Source organism: Phyllopteryx taeniolatus, chromosome 21 (genome assembly GCF_024500385.1).
Source record: "Phyllopteryx taeniolatus isolate TA_2022b chromosome 21, UOR_Ptae_1.2, whole genome shotgun sequence".
Classification (NCBI taxonomy): domain Eukaryota; kingdom Metazoa; phylum Chordata; class Actinopteri; order Syngnathiformes; family Syngnathidae; genus Phyllopteryx; species Phyllopteryx taeniolatus.
In genome coordinates, this window is record NC_084522.1 from 2,383,991 (window position 1) to 2,400,040 (window position 16,050).

Sequence of the window (16,050 nt, forward strand, 5' to 3'; positions counted from 1 at the left end):
TATATATATATATGTAAAGTGTGTGTAATGAAACCTGTCTCGTTTTGTCATTTCCAACTTCAACTTTCTTTCTTTATTTTAAATATCAATCATATACTGTTTTCATCAAATTGTTCCCTTTGGCTCTATCGAAGGCACTTTTGGCCAATTGAGACCCATGAAAACTACAATGTTATAATTCATTATTATTTACTTCATTATATCTAGCAGACTTAATTACTTGTTATTTACTGGGTTAACTCATACAATCCGGGTGAAATGGGTCTCATTCTCGAGTCAATACTTTTTTTTTTTTTTTTTAACCAGGTGACTTCATTTATAAATGGGAACAAAAAAAAGTGTTTAAGGACTTACTGCACTCCAATGGGAAAAAATGAGCGACGCAATTTTGATTTGGAGAAGTGAAAGTACATTTTCATTTCAGTGGAAGCGCCCTCTGCTGGCTGTAGACTGTAACTATTGCAATGCAACAACAAAAGGTGGCACCGACAAGATATGTAAATAATAATAATAATAATAAAATAAAATAAATCAATAAATATTTGAGGGTTCAGTGCTTATGTTGTCACAAAACCTGATATTATTTGGATCTTGAAAGCTCAGTCAAAATGCTCTAAACCGGCTGGAAATTTGGAGAACAGGTTTGATTGACATTCGCGTCAGGCGGGCGGCACCCGAGGTCACCTCGGGTCACGCCCGACGTCTGAGACTGTGACCGGTGAACGCCTCCCGGAGCCCCGTGAGTCCACTTCCTGGGTTGAACGCCACTTGCACTGATGTAACTTGGAGCTTTATTTTGTTCTTCTGTATTCGTATACGTCGACATTTATCACTTGTGATAAAATACTCCAAACTTTTGGTTCCTTCATTGGTACTCTTCCTCGATTAGCATTGCTAGCTAGCTAGCTAAACGCGTTCCTTACTAGAGGGGGTTATACTACTTTAACATCTACTAATGCGTTCTCAGCACACTATATAGCGGTTAATAGTAATACTACTAATAATAATAATGTATAATAATTATCGCCAAGACACAAAATTATATGGCATTGTGGAAACTACAGGTGTACCTCACATTTTATCGACAATGGTAGGTAAAACAGTCTCTGAAATATTATTTTAGTAAATATTTGACAGTAAAATGTATTGAATTTTATTTAACTACAATAAATATCAATGGATTCATGTAAATTAGTATTTGGCTTTTGAAACCATTGACCGTTTGCGTGAGCTATCTGTTGTCGCCACTAGAGGCCAGCAGTGGCCCGCTAAAGCCAACGTAGTGATAACATCAGACAAATTACTTTCCCGCAGAGTCGTGTACAGTACATACATTCTTTTATTTATTCATCATGCTCAATATGTTTCAACTCTGCCCATTTCTGTCCCCCCTGCCCCTCCTCTCTTTCTGTGCATATGCTGACTGGGCTTGTGTTGCATTTAAGTGTTCGGTATGCCAGTTGTAAAAAGGATTGTGCCCGGTGCCCCGGTGAATGGAGGCAGTGAGGCAGACGCCGATGAGCGTAATTCTGGCATCCGGCAAACGCTGACCTACGTAGAACACGGTAGACCTGCAGGGATTACAGTACAGATAGGTTTTTGGTAGGGGGTCATAGGAGGGGGGGGGGGGGGGGGCTTAGTAGTGTCGGTGTGGCGCAAGGTGCCAAAGTTCACCCAGAGGAGGAGAGCAATGGATTTTGGCTTCCCAGGTTCCATATGTACCTGCACAACACGTTGTGTTGTCCTTAGCAAAAGGATTTCCATTGAAACGTCAAATGTTGCGTCTTGAGTAAACACAAACCAGGTCCGTCTGTAGGCGGGTCTGAGTTAGTCAGTCGGTCAATCAGTCTCTCTCTCGATCAGTTGGTTGTCGGTCGCTCAGTTGGTCGACCGGTTGGTCTGTCAATTTGTCAGTTGCTCCGTCCGTAGTGACTCACAGTCACACGACTGGACCGAGGGGAAAAAACAAAAAACAAAACAACAACCACGGCTAATAGTTTGTATGCAACACTCTTCAAACCCTCAGAAGCAGACAAAGCGTGAAATTAGAGTGGCTGCATGGGACAAAAAGCATTTGTCATTGAGCGCAAAGGTTTTCCCTTTTGGACTTTTGTGTTTGTTGTGTGAGGCCATTTTGGAGCATTCACATCGTCCTAAAAAAGGTCATCGTAGAAACAGATTGCTTTGTCTATGGAGTCTGTCGCACTTGCAGACGTACACTAAAGGGAACAAGGACACAAAATCATCCGCGTTGCTCGGAAACGTCTCTATTTTGTCTCCACCGGGGTCTCTTTTTGACTACAAATTTCAGTCCTTGAAGGCTTTTTTTTGACATTCAGTGTTATGTAACCAACACGTGTTGGCTTAGAGCAAGGCCTGGGGAACTTTTTTTTTTCCCCCCTATGGGGGTGAAGTCCGTTTTCATAAAGTCCTCCGAGTAACATTTTAACGTTTTTAATGGCATACAGGTGCAAGCAGAAGTATGGCAGCTGGCGAGAAGCTAACATAGCAGTCTATATTTTCACTCCCATCCATTTATTCCGTCTTCTTCCACGACAGTCATAGGCGAGCCAAAATCTTAGTCCTTTTGTTCACAAAAAGTTGGTCACAACTGGCCAGTTAGCGGCCACCATGAGAAGCTAATGTAGCAGTCTAAGTCTTCACTCAGAGCTTGGAGATGGGCTCAAATGCACGACATTAGTCCCAGAATACCCCAATCAAAGTGACAAGTATATGGCAGCTAACGCAGCCATCTTATTTCCATCCACGGACTCAAACATCTTGAGTCGCAAAAAGTTGGTCCGTGCTGGCTGAGAGTCGGACCAAACCAGATAACAGGAAGTGGAAACCTACCAAAGTAAAAGCGAAACAGAAGAAACGGCACCTCCCCCCCAAAATTGTCCCAAAGGAACAGCATTCATTTCTGGTTTTGGGCAAAGCATTTTAAGTCTTAGATGTTCGGGATCATTTGGAATTGGCCTCGTGCGCGAACGAGGGGAATTCTTTGGCTTTATTCCAGGCTGCTTTCTTGCTTTCCTTGTGCAAGCGTACACCACGTTGAGGCTGTAGCAGGCTAGGGTTCAAGGAATTCGGTGGGGAAAGAATGTGGGACAAAAGGAGGGTCACTGACATCCCGTCCCGAGAGCGAGGTGGTCATGTGATGGTCAATCACTGTGACGTGTGGGATTTACCCCGTGTCCGAATTCTTTACCGTCCCAAATTAATCCTGAGATGTCATGCCGAGATAAAAGGGGTGATTGGCTGTGTTTGGAATTCATTCTCCCATTCCTTACTCCATAATCTTTTATTTATTTTATTTTTTGGAGTGGACTGCCGGTCGGTCAAACTGTCTTTCTGTCCGTCTGTCTCTCGACCTACAAACACCCCAAAGAAGTGTTTGCTGTTTCAACCCGCAGCTGTGCCTGACCGCCGAGCAGCCGGACAGCGTCCCGCCGACTTTCACACGGGCGTCGTCTCCGGCTTCCCCACTCGACTCTCTGAACCCTCGACGACGATGATAAGCCTAAGAGCTTTTACGAGGGCCGTTCAAAGGCTTGTTTACAGGACTGACCAATCGCTTATCCTGTGTCTTAATGGCTTCTGGGGCTGTCCGTTATCTCCGAAATGTGCGGACGTCATCTCCCCAAAAAAAAAAAAAAAAAAACGTATGCATGAGGTCAACCATCCTGGCGGCCTATTGTTTGTTCGGTAACAGCGTCACGGGTCAAGGTCGAAGAGCTGTCTGTAGTTGGAAAGTGTGCTTGGTTTACCCGGACAGGTGGACGGGAGAGGGGGAAAATGTGACCACATCGGAGAAGTTTCATGTTCCAAACAGAAACTGTGAGCTAGCGGCATCCCTGGAGAGGAAACTGCTTTCGGATTTTTTTTGTTGGAGTAGAATTTAACATGATAACAAAAAAGGCAGAAGGCTTTGTTGAAAACAAACTGGCAAACAAGCTAATGTAGCCTTTTAACTGGTAGGGATCCTTTTTGGTGACAGAAGTAGGGTACCAAATTAGACATCCTGTGTATGCCTCACAATGAGGCAGAAAGTCTAATCAACGATTGAAATCTTCTGTGCCCTTTAAAGGATTAAATTAGCATTGGCAGCTCAGCTCATCACCATTTCACAGATTGAAAAAAAAAAAAAGTGGACCCCTACTTCGGACACCAAGGAAGTAGGGATCCACTTTTTTACAGTTTCTTTTCCCATCATAGCAAATGTAAAGCCCTGAAATTGTCCTGACTAACAAACTTATGTAGCTGTTAGCGAACCATGTTTGATCACAGAAGTGGGGTACTAAAACAAGACATCCTCTGCACACCCCGCCTGTTAGGCAGTCGAAAATAATTAAATTTAATCTCGCTAATATTCATAATGATAAAACACAAGTTGAATTAAATAAAACCGCTTTAGAACTCTATCGAAACAACACCAATTTCTTGGTTTAAGAAGTAGGATCCACATTTTATTATTTTTTTTTTACACTTCTGTTTCCAAATATTGCGCACAACTGATGCATCCCGTACCGTACTTTTGTGACAGAACGTTGCAATCGGAAAAATATAGCTTTCTGATTGACATTTTTGGTGACAGAAGTGGAGTACCAAAACAGACTGTATGGGAAATAATGCTGTTGTAATAACAAAGAACTCCATTCAATTAGCATTAGAAACTCGCTGCATCAGAACTTTACCAGTTTCTTGGTTTAAGAAGTTGGGGGGGGAAATGTATTTTTTTTTTTTTTTTTTTTTTTTTTTTTTTTTATAAAGTGACTGAAGCTTTTTCCTGTCGGATGTTCCCTTCCCTTCATGCTGTGTCCATACAATAACAACAAATAAACATCTCCGCACGCTCCAAAGAGTTCCGCACCGAGGCGTCTGGCTAGCATAACATTTACACAATAATACACATTTGTTCTGTTGTCAGGCACTCCAGATTACAGGTCACATGTTCGAAAAATTGTGAAGACGCGGCAAAAAAAAAATACAAAATAACACACACATCCTGCTGACTAACGTCTGTTTTTTTCTTGCACAAACCCAATAGTAGTGAGTCTGGGCCTGGAGGCCATTGTGTTGCATTTGTTTGTGTAGCCTCACTCTAAAGATTTCCATCGTCCTGTATGCTGGCCCACAGTGGGGCGGGGGTCCTTCTAAACTGAGTTTGGGACAGGAACTCCCGGTGGGATGATGGGAAAAACGGGGGGACTTTGTGGGCTTTTGCTCATATTGCAGCTTAGGGAGGGATTTGCTGTTGGAGTTTGATTGCCATGAATTAAAGGAGAGGACACAAGAAGACAATAAACAGGCGTGCAGCGCGGAAGTGTTGAAACAAATGCCAGTTGGGCAAAGTTGATGTTTCTTTTATTTGCAAAATTAGTTTTCAAATATATTCATGCATTTATTTATTCTATTGTTATTGCTGTAATTTTAGGCAATTATTTTCAATTTTTTTACTACTTTGTTAAAATATATTTTCCATTAATTCAATAATGTTTTCTATATTATTGTGTGTATACTGTATTATTATTATTTGTAGTAGTAGTAGTAGTAGTAGTAGTAGAGGTATTATTATTCATTTAAATTTTAGAACTATTTTTATATATTAATATATATTGTTTATTTCTAAATTTACAGTAATTTATGAGCATTTTTAAATTATTGTTTTTAATCATGTATTTGTATTTTTTTAACTCATATTTTTCATATTTAGATATTTTCCTATTTAAAATATATATATATATATATATATATATATATATATATATATATATATATATATATGTATGTAGTGTCTAAATTATCAGCAATGTTTTATTTGGAAATATTACAAAAAGTTAGACATAATTATACACACTACAACGTGTTTTCCAAGAATTTGCGAGGCAATCATAAAAAAGAAAAAAAACGTTGCTCTAATTTGTTCTTGTTGCAAAATTCCTAGCAAAAGATTGAGCCCCTCTGTCTTTTTCTTTGTGTTCTTAATAGGATTTAGTAGGAAATCACACCAAAAAAAAAAAAAAGTTGCATTCTGTCTTGGCTCTTGTTTTAGGCCGTGAAAGGTCAAAGTGCCGTATTGTTCTTGAACGTCTCGTCAAAGTTGAGCCGTGAACTTGAGGACAAGCAGGGGAAGGGCGTCCACGTTCCCAGTCAAGTGGAGCTTTCCAGATGTTGTGCCGAGGACGTGACCCGCCGACAGCCTTTCAAACCAAAACAACCTCATCTCTGTCTGGAGGGAGCGCACACACACACACGCACAAAATACACTTTCATTAGGCGTGCATGGTACAGTATGTGACTGCTACTTAATCTGAGAAGGCTGCATTTCCACTGCTGTACAGAGTTCAAATTCCCATTTTTGCGTCAGGATGGAATGCATACAGATACGCACAAAAGACACGTTAGTCAGGAATCATACGGCATAGTTGAGTTTGATGCAAGCTCGTCAATCCTTGGCTAGATTTACACTCCATGGTTCATGTGACCCGATTCCCATTTTCATTTTAGGATGGAGCATTGTTCAACTTTTAAGTGCCATCGATGCGTGCTCGTACATTTACGGCTGCGTTTGTACTGCATACATCGAGTGACCCACTTTGGAGTTTGATCTCAGGACGGAGCGCGTACACGTCCGCAAACCGCGGCGAGGTTGACCCGCACGACACTCGGCAGCCGCGAGCGGCCGAGCGCTCGAATGGCCTTCTCGCTATCGCGCCGCTTCCTGTGCAGCTTCCCCGTTTGCGCGCTGAAACTTCCCAGAAAGTTCCCTGCCTGCCCGAGGCGGCGGTGGGAATACATACGATAAAGGTGAAGTAAGATGTGGGAAGGAAAAACACCAGGCAAAACATTAGGTACGCCCGCGCGCCCTGCCGTATGGAACGTTTTCCCGCATGGCTCCCCTCCGGGCTGCCGCCTTGAAATCATTCCGGAACGACGGGACTCCCGGCAGGAGGTCTGGTCTCGGTCTCCCTCTGCACCTGCGAGTCAACACCGAGCAGATGTGAACTTTTCACATGCCGGCTTGCGGGTCGTGCGAAGCGCTACAAACGTACAGTCAGTGAGGAATCATACGGATAGTTGAATGTCAGTTTAGTATGGATCTGTACTGCATTGCTCAAATGACACAATTCTGTTTTTTTTTTTTATTTGTTTCAGGATGGAGAGCACGTAAAATACATCTTAGTGACCCGATCATTTTTCTGGAATCAATATATATATATATATATATATATATATATATATATAGTAAGTTCAAGCCCTTCCATGTCCTCATCTGTTTTGCTCATTAGGACCAATCAGAGCGACGACTCTGGAGAAGGCCGCCTGTGAAACGATCTACTTGAGCGTTCGCCAAGAGGGATGGAGTGGGAATTTGTCCAGCTTGCACTACATGTGCAGTGGGAAATGTTTGACCTGCTGGATTTATAAAAAAAAAACAAAAAAAAAAAGATACTTCCTCGCTGCTCTCCCTGCGTGATGCTCTGGAGTGGACATTCCTGCTGCCAGAAGGAATCATACATCAACCGGGATGACCTTTCCAGTCTTTTGTTGTTTTAAACCCTGCCGAAACGTCCCTGGATTAAGCGCAACGAATCAAAGGCAGGAAGCCATTTTGGCTCTATTAGAGGCGATGGTTACCAGGAATAAATAGGCCATTTTGACAAATCAGCTTTATTCAAATCCACACATTTGTTGCCCACAATTTGAAGGATTTGAGGGCCACACACCCAAAAGAAAAGAAAAAAATGTTGACGCTCATGAAACTGAGCCTGTCGGGGGTCCGGCGTGTTCTTCCCGAGCCACGCATGCGCATCACGCCTCCTTCACGTATGTCCTCACCGCCACCACATCTCCCATGATGCACCTCTGCGGGAACACGGCATTCAAAAAAAAAAAAAAAAAACAAGCCACGAAAACAATGAGCTCAGGGATCACAATATTAGGTACACCTGCATACCTTGATGAAATCATAATGTCTAAAAATACTAATACAATTTTGCTAAAAATATTAATATTGTTGTTGTTTACAAAAAAAGCGTATTAAAAATGCGTATTTTTTTTTACAGTGTTAGGTAATGGGATCCAATGTTTATTAACTTCTTAGGAACATTGTTAATTATTGCGTATATATATATATACACACACATACACACATTTTTATGACGTACAATTGTAATTTTACTGACCCGAACAAAGAGAAATCAAATACAAATGTGTTTTTTGTCATTATGCGTGTGCTTCAATGGTTTATTTATATATTTTAGAGGATCATTGCATAATAATGATCACAATTCAAATTTGTTTTAATTAGCGCATATCAAAATTGCAGAACATATCCATTTTTACGATGCAGTATGTCTTTACATGTATACAAAAGTGTAATATAATGAGACGTTTTGAGAGCCACGTCATTAAAATATTTGTACCATAAACTTTTTTTCTTTTTTAGCCCAAGCACACCCGAGATTAACGCTCAAATGTGATGCGGAAGATAAACGCCTCACCGCTATTAATTTGCCGTCTGTCACTTCCCTCTCGATGCTCGTCTCTTTGCCGTCCCAGCACTGTTTCTGCACAAGTTTGCCATTTTCCAGGCTGAACACGGTCTGCACACACAAGAGATGCCGTGTGGATGAGTGGATGCACGGTGGGAAGAGAACGAGAGAGAGAAAAGAAAAGAGGGTGTGTGGGATGCGAACCCGCGTTTTCCTGTCGTCGGCGGTGGTCTCCTCGAAGGGCTCGTTGAGCTTGAATTTGATCTCGGACGTCTTGAACGTGCTCTGCGTCTTCATGCTGACGGTGCCTTGGTCGTCCACCGTCACGACCAAGCTGGGCTTGGTGCGGTTGCCCACCTGCCGGACGGCGAAGCCGACGCCTGCGCACAATTGCGTCGTAATTAACACGGGAACATTTGGGGTGTGTGTGGAAGGGAGAAAAAAAATAAATAAATAAATAAAAATTTCCCCTTAGGGCACAGTTGTCAAACTCCAGGCCCGGGGGCCAGATCCGGCCCGCCACATGATTTTATGTGGCCCGCGAAGGCAAATCATGTGTGTCAACTTCCATGACTTGTTAAAATCTGCAACCGAGATTTAAAATTATCATATTTCGTAAATAACATTGAGATATTGCAAGCATTTTGGTGTCACCAAATATGAACAATAGTTGAAAAACCCATTACCCTTGATTTCTGATTCCAAAACTAGTTTATAAATTTCGGGCGTAATAATACGATGAGGTGATTCCGCTGTTACAGCCGAACAGGACAAAACAATTTCAAAAATGATGAGGTGATTAAAGATTTTTATGGTTTCACAGTCATAACGGCCCTCTGCGGGAAACCGTAACTACCATGTGACCTGTGACAAAAATGAGTTTGACATCCCCGGCTTAAGGGATTCCGTGCGCAACCTGTATGTTATAAATTTTACAGTTAAGTGAAAGTTGATAACGCAATCCTACCAATTGCTTTCATGTAGTCGTCAAAGTTCTCGCTGGATACCATTTTCCACGTCCCGACAAACTTCTCAACCATGGCTGCAAAAGTTGTTTTTTTAAGTTGATGCTCCAACTTGTTTGTAAGCTTCCAATTCTGATGCTGGAGTGAACGCTGCCGGTATTTATGAAGGTCTGATGGACCAATCGGAACACGTTATGGCATAGAAGGGGGCCGGCTTGAGAGCCCGCCCCTTGGGCTTCTCTTGGCTAGCTACTAGCATCTTTGGCTAGCCTTACTAAATAGTGAAGAAACGTCAGCACATTAATTTTGATTTAAAATGAGTGATAAGAGTCATTTTAACATATTTAATAAAGGTAGAATGTGTATTTTGACAGGGTTGTTCAATGGCAGCTTACAAAATACATAGTATGACTACATATACACACACATTTTTTTTGTCACAGCAATATACAAATGTTTCAAACATGTTGAATAGAAAGAACAAAAATCAAAACTTAAAAACTTTGTGTCTCCACGTACCCTCGGCGTATTGACCAATCACATTTACGGCGTAAAATAGGAAGTAGCGAGCTCTCGCCCCTTGCTTCTTTTAGCTAGTTACTAGCATCTTTGATTAGCCTCCTTAAAAGTAAAAAAAAAAAAAAGTCAACATTTGCATTTAATTATTGGTGTAATTTTAACATATTTAACAAAGTCGTACTGTGCTACAAATGTATATCTTGACTGCTCTGTTCAAAATATGTAATGTGATGTAAGGCTAGGCTAAATAGCTGCTCTTAATAGTGTCGATGTTTTTCACAATTTTTTTTAATTTTAATTGCCCTTTCCTTCGCTCATAAAAAAAAAAAAACAATGACCATAGTCAAAGCAAGGTTAGTCATTACCGCCCCCCCACCCCCATTCTTGGATAAGCTTTCAAGTTTTTTTTCCCTCAAATGTACATCAACATCCACAAAACACTTTTATTTACAGATAATGTGAAAATAAGTGTTTTCCTCTTGAAAAAAAAGACATTGTCAAAACATATATAAACACAATGCTTATTAAATTAACATTTCAATAGTTCTTGTTGAACTTTTTTTTCTTTCATCAAATGAGCTGCACCCCCCCCCCCCAAAAAAAAAAAAATGGCTGACAAAGAAACAAAAAAACTTTTATTCATCAATACAATCAATGAATCGCCCAGCCCGAGTTTGCTGTATGCAAGCTTAAGAAAAACACTTTAAAAAAAACATTACAGCCTCAATGTTTTATTGTCAACCCGTTGCATACATTTATTAAACACAAAAAATGAAGTTAGGCTAATTTATTTTAAGCCAACAATACAGTCAACGCTTATTTTAAGTTCATAAAGAACTAGTGGGCGTGACTGGGTGAAAGGTAGTAATTTTTGTTTGTCATTTTTTCCCTCAGTGTTTAAAAAAACCACAAAAAAAAACATATGTATTAAAGGTCACTGCTTGCGAAACGTCCTCCCCAAATTATTGGAATAAATTCCTTTTTTTTTTTTTTTAAGGCATATTATGCTACATGACAGATGAACATTTCATAGGGGGGGGGGAATCAGTTTGAGCCCACACGGTTGACAAAAGAAAAAAAATTAATCAAATAATACACATTTTATTATAAATTATCCAGTTATGTACACAGAGTATCTATATATTTATATCTGTTATTTGGCTGCAGCCTTGGCCTGGGGGTCCTTGGTCATGCATCGGGCCTGGAAGGCGCTGAGCATCTCCCTGCTGGTCAGATTGGCGCCCTTCATCAGCAGCCTCTCGCCGTCCACTGAGGAGGAAGACAAAAAAGCGGAGGATCACGTCAGCACAATGACACAATGGCCGGACAAAGTTAAGTGTGAGTAAAAGTCAAGCAGTGCGCACACAATAGGATGTCGAGCCGCTGTTGACCTATGGCAGAGATGCATGTTGTTTTCGTCATGAAATTACTAATAACAAGACGTCGTGCGGCACTAGTAAGTACAGCGGAATGTGAGTCAAACGGAAGTTTTCTTGAAAAACTGTTTTCCATCAGAAATTATAGACTCTCATTTAAAAATATGAAATACAACCAACCATGTTAGAATGAATGCACATATCTTTACCGATGGCACAAAAAAGGAAGGGAGATACAAATTCAATTACAGCTCAGTTTTATTTAACTTAAGTACAATACATTTGAATTTAATCTTAAACTTAATCTTATTTATCTTACATTATAATTATTACTTATTTAACGATACATTATAATGAATCACACATTAAGTACACGTTTTTCTATTTCCTTATATTTAAAATCGCAGTGTTGATGTTCAAACTGTGCAAAAAGTTGTCGCTTTCCTCTTTAAACTAATAGCATAATCGCCAAAGTCATTTTCAACATATTGTCACAATATTAAAAGAAAAAAAATATATATATTGTGCTTGCTAAAACATTTTTTTTCTTAATGTCTATGTAGATTGTCAGTCATCGAAACTTTGTTGCGGTGAGTCGAGGAGCTTCACGTAGACGAAAGTTGTACTTTTCCGCCATCTTGTGGCATCGATAGGTATTTACTTGAGAAAAAAAAAAAAAAAAAAGCAAAAAAATCGCTTTTCAAGTCAGGGCTCACTGCATCACCCACCATACGTTAACTGACAGTTGTCACCTATTTTCACCGCTAATTAATTAGCGACACTTACCATATGTGACATCCACTCGAGGTTCCGACTTGTCGTGTTTCACCATGGATATCACCTCGCAGTTTAAATTGGTCGATCTGGCCTTCTCCGAGCCCACCAACACCAGGAATTCCCTAGAGGAGGCGAACAAGACACAGTTCAGATACCATACAAAAGTCCGGAGCGATAGTGGCACATTTAAGCAAACCTGCCTTTTATTAGGATATCAGTCAGGTGTAGCAAAAGTCAATTACGCACAATAGTTAGCACTTAGTTAGACAGGTAAAACGTCTGGGTATTTAAAAAGGATACAACAATCTTTGTACTTGCGTATGCACTTACAAAAGTGGCAACGAGTCATCAGAAATGGCTTTGGTAGCAACATGCTGGAGAAACCCGAAAAGCTGTCATTTCCGATTTATGAGGCGCGACACAAAACGCACCAAATGCATCAATCACGTCTTACCGCGTTGAGCGGACGTTGGCCTCGAAGGGACAAAAGTGGACGGCGATTTTCTTTACCGCCTTCAGCACAACGGACGCTTTACCGGGGGCCGCCATGTTTGTTTTCACCTTTCACCTCCAGGGGAGAGAGACTCGCTTCTTGGCGTGCTTTGTAAAATCAGCCACCAGAGGGAGCCAAATGACAAGCAAAGGGTTAGTCAGTGGTCATAAATAGGGACTATTATTGTAATGTCTTTATTATTTTTTATGAAAATACGGGCTCAAATTAGTATCCCAAAATAAGATTTATTTTCGTGTGTATTTTATTATTTTTGTGTGTTTATGATAAGATAACCATCATTTAGTGATCTCTGCAGGAGATCCAGGCATAAAAGGAGTGTAGTGTGTAAAGCAGCACAGAGTAGATTGTTTTTAAAAATAAAAAAAATAATTAAAAAAATGATATTTATGCTAATATTAGTACATCTAAAGTACACACGTAGACTGTTTGAATCCTTAATTAAGAAGTCTTTCCCCTAAAATCACTTAATCAAAAGTATTTTTAGGTGTTCGTTTTTCATGTATCACCATTAAATAACTGGTTGATGTATCCATCATAAATGATGAAAAATGAAAATAAACTGCATGCACAGTTAACATTTATGTCATTAAATTGTTTATTAATTATAATCAAACTAATTGTAAATACTAACATGTAAATGAGAATTTATTAGCATTTTATCATTAAAATAAATGATTTTACATACACTTGTAACATTGTTTATTGTATTGAATAATTGGTTTAATAAATGTTATTTAATTATATATTACATAAGTAAAATGAGAATGAATATTGTTATTATATGAATTGATTATTATAATTGAATAAAGTGTTGTACATATATAGGGTTTTGGTTTCATTTAATCAAATCATTCATTCATTTGTTATAATTCAATTGCCAATACATAATAACAAAAAGTTAAAATACATTATTATTTTATAATGTAATTAAGCTATTTGAAATATCTTACATTTTGCCATTTTATTCACATCTACAAATGACCTGGCCCATGTTTCCCTTTTGAAAATCAGATGTTGCCTTCGAGCACAAACGTTATGTAATCATTTCAACCTCTGTTTTAAGTTGAATGACACATGACTTTAATTTTCTTGCAGTGGCCCAGTAGCCTTTTCTTTTCTTGTTTATCAGGCGCATATTTCTAGTTTGAATTCCCCAAACGGCTGTTTGAGGAGGGTGGTGTCGACACTTTGTGCCGCTGCAAATACTTGAACTCGCTCCCAGGACAAAAGCCGCTTTGAAGGCCATAATAACGCCCAGGTGATCATCTTGTTGAAATGTGCCGCAATTTGTGTGGCATGTGTCGCTCTTACGCCATCACTTGCACCCGATCATGTGACAAATGGAAGAATAACGTTAGCAAAGCGAGCGTGGGGGGGGGTTAAGTCAATAAAGGGGGTGCTTGTAATCAAATTGACAAGCTTCAGCTTCCTGTAATAAGCACTTAACAAATGAAAATGATTTGAAGCATGTCAGGGACTTTAAAAAGGACAATACAATACTGTCATAATGAACATACGTGCCAGATTTCGTGACAATCAGACACACAGGTGCCGGATGCAAATATTTTCTGATAACATTTCATGTTGAATCATCAAAATGGCTGACGACCAGTGCATTTTACAGCATAGGTTCTTTATTGATTTTCCTCCGTTCTGTTATGACGAATACGTGTGCCGGATTTTGTGTCAATTGGACGCACCAGTGCCGGATGCAAACATTTTCGAACACGTTTCATGGCAAATCATTTCAAATGGCCGACAACCTGTGCGTTTCATCCTGATAAACGTTTGCCGGATTTCGTGTCAACTGGACACGCTGGTGCCGGATGCAAATATTTCCGAACACGTTTCACGGCGAACTGACTGACTACCTGTGCATTTCCCAGCATACGGTCTTCGTCGATCTTCGTCCGTGCCGTCATGATAAACACACACGCCGCATTTTGTGTCAATCGAACGCACGTATGTTCTGACTCTTCGGGGGGCGCGGCTGATCAGAACTTTGGTGGTGTGGTCGTGTTTCTCGAGACAATATATGGTGTAAATATAGCATTTGTGCCGCGGCAGAGTCCCTGATGGAAGAGGTGCTGCATGTAAACGATAGCCTCTCCATTCTTTGAGGTCATCCACCCCCCCTTGAGCATCGATTGTTCCACATTGTCGCCACTCTCTTACAGTCCCAGCCCTAAAAATGACTCAAATAAGCATCTACAGTACTTTGTGTGTGTGTGTGTGCGTGCCCACGTCGAGGAAATGCTTGAGTCTGCGTCTAAATTTAGCCAGCATTTGGCTCCACTGTCCAACTGTCACAGGCGGCGGTCACATTTGTGTTTCAGGAAGGAGTCCGGAGGCACGATAACAACACGCTGGTTCATCACACGCCCTCGAAAACACTCTGTGGCGAGGAAGTGAAAACTCGTTGTGACTTCTCCGTCTCCAGACCGCAAAATGGACTCAGCTGCAGAAACCACCGGGAGTTTTCTTCTAGACATATGCTATAAATGAGAATTGAGAGAGCAAATTGTTACAGTTGGAATGGGAATGGAATGTATTGGCCTTTGCAGTTTCCTCAACTGCCAAACTTGAAACTGCATTCAAAACTAGAGCCAAACACACTTTGCACTCGCCCGCCACAATGTCAGGTTCTGGTAGCACCCAGCATCTGTTACTTATACTTGAGCATTTTGTATTTCATATATTTTAGAATAAGAATCATCTTTATTTTGCCAAGTATGTCCAAAAAAACACACAAGGAATTTGTCTCCGGTAGTTGGAGCCGCTCTAGTACGACAACAGACAAGTCAATTGACAGAGAACGCTTTTGAGACATAAAGACATTGAGAAAAACCGTCACTGAGCAATAAAAGGTTGTCAGTAATCTGGTAATGTCGTTACAAATATTTTTTTTGCTTTTTGACAATTGTGCAAAAAGATGCAGAGTCCTCTAGTACTTAGAGCAGTTCGAATGAGTAATCTCGCAATAGTCCAGTGCAATGACCATCGTGCAAAGGGCGCCGAGACTTCAAGGAGTGTATGCAGTTCAAAGTGACAAGTAGTGCGATAATCTGGGACCATGTCGATTGTGCAAATGTTGCAGAGACCACTCAGTCGATTCATCATTAAAATAACATTTCATTTTCATTTATTATTTAAGTAAACAATTTTACATGACATGTTGCATTGGATTTTTTCATGTATTTGATTAAATTATTTCTTAATTAATTCCAATGAAACTAATTATACTAATGCAATTAGAACATGAGAATTAATGATCATTAATTATTAAAATAAACTTTTGCATATCTTAAATGCAAATTATAGCAATTATCTTAAACTTAAACACGTTCATATAAGAGAGAAAAAAATACGTGCAAATGACTCAAACGCAAGCGTTTCTGGTT

General features: G+C 40.1%; 2 protein-coding genes and 2 long non-coding RNA genes across 4 annotated transcripts; 2 read left to right on the plus strand and 2 right to left on the minus strand.

The window, feature by feature from the left end:
- The first annotated feature begins 668 nt into the window (after nt 1-668).
- LOC133471189 (uncharacterized) lies at nt 669-8,025 on the plus strand. The gene is made up of 2 exons (XR_009786144.1): nt 669-778; nt 6,056-8,025. It is a non-coding gene; the product is annotated as an uncharacterized LOC133471189 (long non-coding RNA).
- Nucleotides 7,659-9,624, minus strand: fabp4a (fatty acid binding protein 4a). The gene is made up of 4 exons (XM_061760490.1): nt 9,466-9,624; nt 8,703-8,878; nt 8,508-8,609; nt 7,659-7,869 (listed from the first exon to the last, which is right to left on the minus strand). The coding sequence occupies exons 1-4, from the start codon at nt 9,536-9,538 to the stop codon at nt 7,816-7,818; spliced, it is 405 nt and encodes a 134-aa protein (XP_061616474.1). The 5' UTR covers nt 9,539-9,624; the 3' UTR covers nt 7,659-7,815.
- A 1,443-nt stretch (nt 9,625-11,067) lies between these two features.
- mrpl53 (mitochondrial ribosomal protein L53) lies at nt 11,068-12,722 on the minus strand. Its single transcript, XM_061760491.1, has 3 exons — nt 12,590-12,722; nt 12,145-12,257; nt 11,068-11,251 (listed from the first exon to the last, which is right to left on the minus strand). Exons 1-3 carry the CDS (start codon nt 12,682-12,684, stop codon nt 11,136-11,138), a joined length of 324 nt encoding a protein of 107 aa, XP_061616475.1. The 5' UTR covers nt 12,685-12,722; the 3' UTR covers nt 11,068-11,135.
- Nucleotides 11,191-15,820, plus strand: LOC133471190 (uncharacterized). The gene is made up of 2 exons (XR_009786145.1): nt 11,191-11,320; nt 14,986-15,820. It is a non-coding gene; the product is annotated as an uncharacterized LOC133471190 (long non-coding RNA).
- Nucleotides 15,821-16,050: the final 230 nt, after the last annotated feature.